Genomic DNA, 12,283 nt, shown 5'->3' with positions numbered 1-12,283 from the left:
ATCAGCCAGCAGCTAACTCTGATTTTAACAGGCGCTCATGGTCGAACAGACAGCGGCACTCAGCTCAAAGCGCAGCTGAGCCCAGGACTCTGATAGTGGGTGACTCCATAATCAGAAACATTAGTAGCAGGGATACAACTACGTGCTGCCTTCCACAAGCAACAACTTCTGATGTAAACAGGGAACTTCAGAACATTCTGATGAAACATAAGACTGTAAATCGACTCATCATTCATGTGGGGAAAAATGATATTCATAAAGAACAGTCAGAACTTCTTAAGAAGGACTTCAATGAACTCATTGAAACACTACAAACACTGAATGTTCAAACATTCATCAGTGGACCACTCCCAGCAAGAGGAACAAACAGGTTTTCACGTTTGCTTGGGCTTAATACATGGCTGCAAAAAACCTGCAATATAAAAGGAGTGAACTTCATTGACAACTTCAATATTTTCTGGAGTCAGAGGCAACTGTTTCAACAAAATGGCCACCAGCTAAACAAACTGGGTTCAAGAGTGCTTAAGGACAATATCTTCTTCTCCCTCAGTCATCCTTCTGCCAATCCACTCAACCAGAATGGCACACACACACCCGAACACAGTGTGAATGACCACATGTCTTCACCTCAGCACCTGATTGGACATGCGGCTGACACGTCACACAATGATAACACCACTCAGTTCATGGACACCATCTCAGCTGAGCCCTGCCCACCGAGCTCCACACAGACAGACTGTGACATATTAGAAGTGCTCCAAGATTCAGCACCCAAGGACGACTTCCTGGAAAACAGCCAGGGAAACCAGGACAGCGTATTACAGCCTCCGATAACACCAGAGATACAGCCCCTCTCACCAGACACGTTATCTCTCTCCCCAGCATCTCCACTTCTGTGCTTCTCAGAGAAAATGGAAAAACTGGTGTGTGCTGGAACCAAACCTGCTGGAAGCCCCCAAATATTGACCAAAAAACGACAAGCCCCACGGCTGCCAAAGCACTTTACATTGAAGGGGGGAATCTCCTCAACCACCACCAATGTGCAGCATCCACTTGGATGATGCGATGGCAGCCATATTGCACCAGAACACCCACCACAAACCAGCTTATTGGTGGAGAGGAGACAGAGTTACAAAGCCAATTAAAGCTGCAAGCAGCAAAGTCGGGCCCTCGCACAAGTGCAACCGCAACCCGGTGCCACCATCACCACCTGTTGGCCTCAGGAACAGCGAACGCTGGACAATGTGCACACAGGGAATTACATTACAGAAAGACTTTCTCATACGTAGCACCTAAACTCTGGAATAGCCTTCCCGACACTATTCCAGGATCAGACACACTCGCCTAATTTAAATCTAGATTAAAGACACATTTTTTCAGGAAAGCATTCACTTAATGCAAAATATGCTAAATAAACCACCGGGAGACTGCTGACAATAGATATTATTTACTAGAGTCATTTAACTTGTTATATAAACACCATGTCCTGTGCTGTGTTTTACCTTTTTTGTGTTTTTAGTTTTTCTTTTTTTCTCCAGTAAAGCTGCTTATAAATAAACTATATAAATAAAATTGAATTGAACTGTCATTTATTTACACGTACTAGATTTCCTGCTGCCAGTTTGTAGCGCAATACTGCAGGTTAATATTGACATATTTAACATGTCTTTCAGGACATGACACTTATTAACGTGTTAGGTTTGGAGCAGACTGGGTCTCATTCACTTAGAATGCGTATGCAAAAATTTGTGCGAGAAACCCACATATGACAACCAACGCTACCCAAATGCGTAAGGAAACCGGTAAATGGTAGGCATAGAATTAATTTACATTTAGTCATTTAGCAGACACTTTTATCCAAAGCGACTTACACGGAGTAAAATTAATGCTGAATAATAACAGGATTTGTTCTTTATTTATTTGTGCCACATTCATTGTTGCCAGCTGGTGGCACAATGACTGTAAGTGAACACTGACATGGATATGTGGTAAGGTCAGGACTAAAGTCAAACATGTGAAGTCGGACCTTTTGTGCCTAAGTAACTACATCTTCCTGTTTCATGGCGAAACATCAAACTTTGTCAGGCCACCACAGACACGCCCCTTAAAGAAAATGTAGGAACTTGCAATGTTTCATCACAACGGTCTTAAGATTAGACTGGCCAAATATGATGCTGATCTGTTCAAATCTTTATGAGGAGATAATCACAGTGTAAAACATGCCACTTTCTGTTCCCTGCAGGTAGCGCTTACTTGTAACTGAATATTACCATGTAGATGTCTTCAGACCAGGACTTTTATCAAATATGTGAAGTCTAGGATTGGTTATTTGGTTATTTACTGTGCCACATTCCCTTTTGCGGGTGGCGCTATAACTATAAGTGAATACTGACATGGATGTGTTCAGGTTGGGACTCTTAGAAGTTTGGGGCTGGTCGGACATTTTGTGCCTAAGTTACTATAGCTTGCTGTTTCATGGTGAAACGCCACACTTCGGCAGGCCACCAGGGTCACGTTTTCCCATGAAAAGTCAGGATCTTCGCCTTAAAATGAGAATGACAAAATATTTTGTTGATCGGATTAAAACTCTTGGAGCAATTCGTTAAAGTATGAGGCCTGGACATTGAAACAATCCGACACTGCATGTAAAGGTCACACTGTAGAACGAATCCGCTACAGTCGGCAATGGAGCCCGAATACCGTTGCGGTAATGCCGTGGGACTGGTCGTTGGTGGGGCTGTAATCGGCGTTGGAGGTGCAGACGAGGAGGTGAGTTGGGAGTGGAGTAACGTGACCAACTCGGATGTTCTAAAGGAGACATGGCCCATGATGAACATTAAAACAATGTTCTGCGTGTTCAAAATTGGAGAGAGGCCAGTTAAGAAAATGTTGAAATTTATTGATCAGAAGTCTCAAACAATACAGCCGCTGGGTGAGTTCTCAGACGCAAAGTCTTACACAAAGAACCGACCACGAAAAACAGTTTCACAGCTTTTTATAATATTTCACGACGGGTCTCTTCTCCATTTGGGGGTTAGGACTCATCCAATCAGCTTTCTCTTCTTTGTCTTGTCTCAACCAACCAGGTCACACTGCCTTGCTCTCGAATCATCTGCAACACATTATAAAGAGGCCCCCACAATCAACCACATTCCATGGGGCTCCTTGTGTAATCTAATCTTTACACACATACTTACCGTTTCCTGTGGAAAATACCCTCAAAATCAGCCCCTAGTTCTTGGTTACACTGGTTATATTTTCAACATATTATGTACAGTTAGTAATCAATAATGAAATCATAAAGCATATTAAATGTAAAATCACGTTTAAACCACAATAAAAATCACAATTAAAATCCTACACCCACTACCACACTCAACCAACCCTCCCTTTCCTTGTCTCACCCGCACTTATACACACATGAGCAAACAAACATCTTGTCATATGTGATGAAGATGCGTGAAAAGCTTAGTTTAATGACTGACTTGGTACACGCTAACATGACAAAAGCCCAACAACAGCAGAAACAGTGGTACGATCAGTCGAGTGGGAAGTGAATGCTGTCTGTAGGTCAGAAAGTGCTTTTATTGCTTCCTACATGTGAAAGTTCACTTTTGGCTAAGTGGCAAGGCCCATACAAAGTGCTTAGAAAGCTAAGTTCTACAAATTATGAGATTTCCATGCCTGAACGTAGGAAAAAGACTCAGACTTTTCATATTAATCTTTTGAGGCCTTGGAAAGAGAGAATAGGCGCTTGGTCTGAACAGTTGTGGGCCAGAACAGTGGAGGATGAAGAGGAATTGGAGGAACAATATTGCTCTGAAGTACTGCCTGACTCCATTTCATCCTGCACAGAGCTCACTGCGTCCAGTTGCTCATCTGGTTTGCTGTCGTCTTTACTCCTAGCTCCATCTTGTTTCTTTGGTGGCATTTTGCACTCGACAAAACCCAGTCAGCTCCTACCACCTTCCGTTAAACGATGTGCCGCTGCGTCCGCATGAATTCCCCCTTAAGGCCTGGAAGCACCGCTGCCACCATGTGTCGGATTGTCGCCGGCATGATTAGTCAGATAATCGGTTGTTACAGACAATCAGAGTAGTCTTCCTGCTGTGAGGCCTGGGAGATGACCCAAAAACCACAGCACAAGGTAGAAACTTGTGTTTTTATTTTGGACCGCGGTCTTGGCACACGTGAATCCACACACTTTACCCAACAAGAATATAGGAAAGAAAACATAAAATAAATAATTTAAACTGACTGAACAAACATAAGAAAAAACATAAGCTGTGAGCAGCAAAACCAGGCATGAGCTGCCAGCAGCAGATGGTGTGAAGCGGCACTAACATCCGTGTATAGACTGGGTCTGAATTCATCCATTCGTACCACTCTAGCCATTTATGATGAAGCTTGATGCAACATGCCACTCGTATTTCCCAACGAATGGTGGCTTCAGCTCCAAGGCGAAGATCTATTTCACCAACCCGTCGCCCAGACCCTACTTCTGGAGTTCATACTGTTCCTGAGCCCATGCAGGTGGATCAATACCACCTAATGCCAGGGGAGCGCCGACGCCGCTATACGGAAAACCTGTGTTTGTATTGTGGAGCACCGGGTCATCGTATATCTACCTGTCCAGTTCGATCACGAAGAACCTCGGTGAGTACCATCCATACTCCCGCATCTGTTCCACGCATGTCATATTCATCGGTAAGGCTGTCTGTCTCCAACCTGTCAAGTCAAGTCAAGTCAGCTTTATTTATATAGCGCTTTTTACAATTTTCATTGTTACAAAGCAGCTGTACAAGAAAACATTGACTACAAGTAAAACATGAAAGGTTATGGAAGTCAAAACACAGGTCAAATATCAGACACACAATAAATTCCTATATGCAGTGTTAATTAAATAAGACTATCAAATTCTAGCAGCCCCCCCGGCCAGGCAAACAGTGCAAAACAGTATGCAAACGGTGGCGAGGAACCCAAAACTCCATTGGAGGAGAAAAAAAACTCAGAGGGAAACCAGGCCTAACCAGGGGATTCCAGTTCCCCTCTGGCAAAATCTGCTGCCTCTGCACAAGCTCGACAGTGCTTCCACAACAAGGCAAAATAAAAAACAAATTTAGATTTAAAATTATCATTAATAATCTAATAGCGACTGAAGTTTTGTAGAGTTGCCAAGTCCTTCGTCCAGCATTTGTCAGGTCTGGGAATGGATTGCGCCCTAACCTTAGACTGCATCCTGCCCGCTCAGGTAACCTTGGAACAATGAGACAAGACTGGCTGAGAGTAGAGTACTGTTCTGCACTCTTTGATGCAACAAATGCATCAGTTGTTTTTGGAAGTGTCCCTGGTTCCGGTTGATCTAACTAGTGCAGCCTAGATCTTTGAAATACATATATTATGATAGTGTAGTGTATGCAAGATTAAAAAGATGCGTCTTTAGTCTAGATTTAAACTGACAGAGTGTGTCTGCCTCCCGGACAGTGCAGGGAAGACTGTTCCAAAGTTTAGGTGCTAGATCGGAAAAGGATCTGCCGCCTGCACTTGATTTTGAAATTCTAGGTATTACCAACTGACCTGACACCTGAGAGCGTAGTGCACGTGATGGACTATAATACGTTAGAAGTTCACTCAAGTAGTGAGGAGCTAAACCATGCAAGGCTTTATAGGTAATAAGCAAGTTTTTAATGTTTATGCGATGCTTTATAGGTAACCAGTGCAAGGTTGACAGAACCGGGCTAATATGCTCATACTTTTTTGTACGCGTAAGAACTCGAGCTGCCGCATTTTGGACCAGTTGGAGTTTTTGTAATAGGCCTGCAGGGCAACCACCTAATAGTGCATTACAGTAATCTAGTCTTGATGTCATAAAGGCATGTATAAGCTTCTCTGCATCTGATGGTGACAGCATATGACGTAGGTTAGATATATTTTTAAGATGGAAAAACAATTTTACAGGTGTTGGCGACCTGGTTCTCAAATGACAGAGTACTATCGAATATAAAGCCAAGATTCTTAGCTGAAGATGAGGGTTTTATGGAAGATCCATCAATAGTTAAGCAGTATTCTTGGTTGTTATGTAGGGCGGTTTTCGGTCCGATAAGTAACACTTCTGTTTTGTCCGAGTTCAGTAATAAAAAAATTGCTACTCATCCACTTTTTATATCGACTATGCATTCCACTATTCGATGGAATTGCTGTGTTTCATGAGGCTTCGAGAAAATATAAAGTTGCCTATCATCAGCATAACAGTGAAAGCTTACTCCGTGTCACTTTATTATATCTCCTAGAGGTAGCATGTATAATGCGAAGAGCATAGGCCCTAAGACTGAGCCATGTGGTACACCGTACTGGACTTGCAATTTGCGTGATACCTCATTGTTTATTGCTACATATTGAAAACGGTCGCATAAATAAGATCTAAGCCATTTCAAAGCTATTTCCTTAATACCGACATCATTTTCAAGTCTATGTAGGAGCATGCTGTGGTCAATGGTGTCGAATGCAGCACTAAGATCTAGCAGCACCAATAAGGAGATACAACCTCGGTCAGACGCCATAAGCAGATCATTTGTAACTCTAATCAGAGCAGTCTCTGTATTGTGATGTGCTCTAAATCCAGACTGGAAATCTTCATTAATCTCATTCCTTTGGAGGAAGGAGCATATTTGAGTTGAGACTACTTTTTCCAGAACTTTAGATAAGAAAGGTAGATTCGAAATAGGTCTATAGTTAACTAGTTCTCCAGGGTCCAGATGGGGTTTTTTGACAAGGGGCCTTATAACAGCCACCTTATATGCTTTAGGCATATGTCCTAATGTCAGAGATGAGTTAATAATGCTAAGTAGAGGATCTATAATTTCTGGGAGCATCTCTTTCAGTAGATTTGTAGGTATAGGGTCTAACATGCATGAAGTTGATGTAGATGATCTAATGATTTTAGAGAGTTCATCGTGATCTATAGTAGAAAATAAACGTAATTTCTCCTTAGGGGCACTGTAGTTAGTCGTTTGTTCAGCGGGATTCACTTCTGGTTGCATAGTTATAATTTTTTCTCTAATATCTTGGATTTTATTTGTGAAATAGTTCATAAAATCATCACTGCTATGCTGGTATACAGAATCAGAAGTCGCTGACGATTTATTTTTGGTTAATTTAGCCACTGTATCAAATAATAACCTAGGGTTATGCTGGTTTTCTTCTATTAGTGATGAAAGGTAGGCAGATCTAGACGTTTTTAGGGCTTTCCTGTATTTTTTAATACTATCCTTCCAGGCAGTACGAAATACCTCTAATTTAGTTTTCCACATTTTTCGTGCCGCTTTCTTTAGAGCCTGAGTGAGTTCATTTTTCCACGGTGTCGGTCTGTCATTTTTAATCTTCTTTAAGCGCAGAGGAGCAACTATGTCTAGCGTTTCCGAGAAGGTGGCATTAATATTTTCAATGGTAAAGTCAACATCTTCAACGTTATTACTCATGATTTGAGACAATTCAAGCAAATTATCAAGAAACGCATCTTTTGTAGTCGAAGTTATTGTTCTACAATATTTGTAACTAGTTTGATTTGCCACTATTGGGTAGTGAAGCAAGCATGATATGTAGGACTCAAATGATCTTTGCTAGTCCTGCATGTTCAAAATTTGGAAGGATGAGGGGAACAAACTGTTTTAAAAGTAATAGAGTTTATTCATCAGATTTAAAAGGTCTTCACATCGATGGTTTGTGGCCGTCTCCATACGAGTCCAGTCAACAACACCAAGGAAGTTTCACACCCACGTTATATACAGAAAACAGAATATGTTAATGTCTTTTGCTCCCCCTCCGCCTCCGGGTCGGAATTCCCTGAGCAACCAATCAGCTCCTGTTGGACTCTTGCTAACCATGTTCCGTTCTCTGCAAGAGCATCTGGCCGGAAATCTTCTGAAACCAGCCTTTGTTTGCAAGTTGAATTGCCTTCTGTGTCCATGTAATTAGACAAAATTTCAATGGTTATATAGCACACAATATGGTTAAAACAAAGGTTATATGATTAAAACATATCTATTAAACTTTAATCATGTCACGTGGGAAAATACATTTGATTAAAACAAAATTACTCATCCATTTCTATATCGATCCATCTTAATTCCCACAGATACCAGATAATGATCCGAAATGTCTTCGCTCTGCTGAAGGATTTTTACGTCGCCCACGTTTATACCGTAAGACAATATTAAATCTAAAGTATGATTACGAAGGTGAGTAGGTCCTGACACATGTTGACTAACGCCCATGGAGTTAAGAGTGTCTTTAAAAGCCATTCCTAAAGCATCTGTATCATTATCTACATCAGGGGTGTCAAACTCAGTTTGACTCTGGGGCCGGATCCAGACTTTCTGTTCTCGGGTGGGCCGGATCAGTAAAAGAATGTCAACTCCAAATATTTATCTTTGTTTTTCAGTACTATGCTTTATCATTCAGCCTACATTTGTAGCCTACCCTACATATTATAATCACGGATGACAAAGGATCTTTTCTAAGCACAACACATTTATTCACAAACAATGGAAAAAAAAAATGATTTCATGTTAGGCGGTGAATGTGTTAACAACTGGTTTATTTTAACAGTTAAGTGAATGCAGTTTTACACCTGAACTAACTCACCACACTAAACAAACTCAAGTGGGAGCTATGAAAAAAATATTTTCGCCTTAATTGTCATACTGCTTTGAAATAAATAAAAAAAGAAATAGAAAATAAAAGTTATAGCAGTGCATGGGCAATAAGATTAGACTACATCAGATCAAACTACTAGGCTGGGCCTACTGAAGCTGAGAATATACTGCACAATATTAATTGTCTTTAATATGAAACCAGATTAATCTTATTTTTAATGATCTGTATTCATGAGTGCAAACAAATTTCGTGTCATCACACTTTTTTTCTCTCTCACTGCACTCCTGCAGTATACTTACTGCTGCTGGCTCCTGAAACTTGGGATCTTTTTGCCTTCACAAGTGTATCGATATTAGGTGTCAAATCCTGAGTAGCAGCACATTTAACAATGTCATTCAAGTGTTTATTTGTTAACCTTGAGCGCTGCTTTGTTTTATTATTGTTCATTACGGAGAACACCTGTTCACAAAGATAAGTAGTCCCAAACATGGATAGAACCTTTGCAGCCATGGCTGTTAATTTGGGGTAACCTGGCACGAGATATTGATAAAACGTATCCAATCCCACGGACCCAAATTTATCCTTCATAGCGGAATCGCACTGCAAGTCAATAAGCTCGAGTTGAATGTCAGCTGGCATATCAGAAGGCTTCACTGTAAATGGCGAGCGAAAAAAGCCAAATTTGTTCTCAAGTTCACTGAATAACTGAAACCTCTGCTCAAACTCTCGCAGCAAATCTGTTATGTTGTCTTTATATTTTTCCAAATCATTATCGGGACGGTCCGGTGCCTCCGGACGCACAGCTGTGAGACAAGAGAAATGCGCGGTGTCACCGTTGGATAGCTGCGTCTCCCACAGTGACAGTTTCATCTTGAACGCACTTATGCTGTCGTAATATTGAGTGACAACTCTGTTACGGCCCTGCAATGTAGTGTTAAGTGTATTCAAGTGTTGTGTAATATCAACCATAAACGCAAGATCCTGCACCCATTCCTTGCATTTAAGTTCCTTTACTGGGCGTCCCTTCTTCTCCATGAACTGTCTAATTTCCCCTCGTAGCTCAAAGAAGCGCTTGAGTACTGCACCTCTGCTTAACCACCGCACGTCAGTGTGGTATGGTAGGCCAGCATGAATGAAATTATCACTGAGAAATGTGTCAAACTGACGGTGATTTAGACCGCGCGCTCTGATGAAATTGACAGTTTTCACAACCACACTCATAACATGGTCCATTTGCAGTGTTTTGCAACATAACGCCTCCTGATGCAAAATACAGTGAAATGCCCAAAACTCTTGTCCTCCATTTGCGGTCTGTACTTTGTCACGGAATTTTGTGGCAACGCCTGCCTTTCTCCCGACCATTGATGGCGCACCGTCGGTAGCCAGGCTCACGGCACGGGACCAGTCCGCTCTCACCTTGTCCAGCGCTCCAACGAGAGCGCTGAAAATGTCATCTGCTGTTGTGGTGTCATTCATGGGTACCAATTCAAGCAGCTCCTCGGTGATGGTCAAAGTTTCATCAACACCTCTAACGAATATGGCCAGTTGAGCAATATCTGTGACATCGGTGCTCTCATCTATTGCAATTGAAAATGCGATAAATGACTTGATTTTCTCTTTCATTTGGCCTGTCAAGTCACTTGAGAGTTCTGTCACCCGATCTGCGACAGTGTTCCTCGTTAGACTAATATTGGCAAAGGCAGGTCGCTTTTCAGGGCACACGACTTCTGCAGCCTTCAGCATGCATGTTTTTACAAACTCCCCATCAGAAAATGGCTTGGATGCCTGCACCAGCTCGTTGGCAATAATGTAGCTGGCTCTTACAGCCCCATCAGCGATATCGCAGCTGCGCGTAAAAGTAGACTGCTGTTTGTTCAGACCAGCCACCAATTTGTTTATCTCGTCTTTCCTTATTTGTCCTTTCAAGTGGTCATACTTGTCTTTATGATGAGTCTCATAGTGGCGCCGAATATTAAACTCTTTGAACACTGCAACTTGCTGATTACATACCAAGCACACTGGTTTTGCATTCACTTCTGTGAATAAATAATTCTCAGTCCATTTTTCCTTGAAAACTCTGCACTCCGTGTCCACTTTTCTTTTTTTTGACAGTGCCATTTTGGGAAGGGTGTGTTGACCGATAACTTGTTTAGTAGTGGTGAATTGTGAAGCAAGATTGCTGGTTTATTTTTAGTACTAACTCGTGTCAATGCCGCATGCAGCTCTTTTACACATGTACTGCCCTCCCGCGGCCGGAGGGAGCATTTGGTTTGTATTTATTTTAAAAAATCATAACTTTTGATAGAAATGAGCTAGAGACTCGCTTCTTTTTTTGACATACTCAGAAATTTATGCCGGGCCGGATTAAATCATCCAACGGGCCGGGTCCGGCCCGTGGGCCGTATGTTTGACATGCCTGATCTACATGAATGTTAAAGTCCCCAGCAACAAGGACTCTGTTGCAGCCAGTACTAGTTCTGATAAGAACCAACCAAATTCTTTATTAAAATCTGTGTGGTGCCCTGGAGGCCTATATACAATAGCCAGAATACATTTTCAAGATGTTTTGTCCTTAGTTTTAGGTATTGATGCATCAAGTACCATGACTTCAAAAGAATTGTATTTAGGATTAGACTTCTGGGAAATGCTAAAAGAGTTACGGTAAAGTGCAGCAACACCTCCCCCTCTGCCTTTTAGGCGAGGCTCGTGTGTATAATAGTAGTCTTGGGGGACAGACTCATTTAAAGCAATATAATCATCTGGCTTTAGCCATGTTTCTGTGAGACAGAGCATGTCTATTTTATGATCTGTTATCATATCGTTAATAAAAAGTGCTTTATTAGAGAGAGATCTAATATTAAGCAATCCGAGTCGTAACAGTTGATTATCTGTATTATTTTCATGTTTAGTTAGATTAACGTTAATTAAATTACCTTTGAGAGGTTTACGCGTTATTTTTTGTTTGCTAATCCGGGGGACAGACACAGTCTCTATTTTATGATGTTTGGGAGAAAGTATTATCGCATGTTGTGTATTTAGTGTGTTCTGCAACGTGAGACGGCAAGCAGACCGTTGGTTAAGCCATTCAGTCTGCTCCCTGACCTGGGCCCCAGTGAGTCAAGTTTTAGCATTAAGACTATGTGCCATATTTCTAGACAGTAGAAAAGCTCCAGCCCAGGAGGGGTGGAGACCATCACTTTTCAACAGGTCAGGTCTGCCATCAAAACTCTTCCAGTTATTTATAAAAACTATATCATTCTGCAGGCACCACTCAAACAACCAGCCATTTAGATATGATAATCTGCTATGTATCTCATCACCACGATAAGCGGGAGGGGGCCAGAGAATATTACAGTGTCTGACATCGTGCTTGCGAGCTCACACACCTCTTTAATATTATCTTTTGTGATCTCCGATTGACGGAGTCGAACATCATTTGTGCCGACGTGAATAACAATCTTACTGAATTTACGATTAGCCTTAGCCAGCACATTTAAATTTGACTTGATGTCAGGCGCTCTGGCTCCCGGTAAACATTTGACTATGGTGGCTGGTGCCTCTATGTTAATGTTTAGCTTAGCCTTCTCTGTCAGCGGCGAGGGCTTTACATGCGATAAATGCAGGGAAA

At 41.7% G+C, this 12,283-nt stretch overlaps 1 protein-coding gene across 1 annotated transcript; it reads right to left on the bottom strand.

Moving 5' to 3' along the window:
* Positions 1-8,928: 8,928 nt before the first annotated feature.
* LOC306910899 (general transcription factor II-I repeat domain-containing protein 2B-like) lies at positions 8,929-10,773 on the bottom strand (the record flags this gene model as incomplete). The annotated part of the gene is made up of 1 exon (XM_079485804.1): positions 8,929-10,773. One exon carries the CDS (start codon positions 10,771-10,773, stop codon positions 8,929-8,931), a length of 1,845 nt encoding a protein of 614 aa, XP_079341930.1.
* Between the last annotated feature and the right edge of the window lie 1,510 nt (positions 10,774-12,283).

This window comes from Barbatula barbatula (assembly GCF_947034865.1).
Source record: "Barbatula barbatula genome assembly, chromosome: 22".
NCBI classification, from domain to species: domain Eukaryota; kingdom Metazoa; phylum Chordata; class Actinopteri; order Cypriniformes; family Nemacheilidae; genus Barbatula; species Barbatula barbatula.
This window is presented reverse-complemented; position numbering and strand designations above follow the sequence as displayed.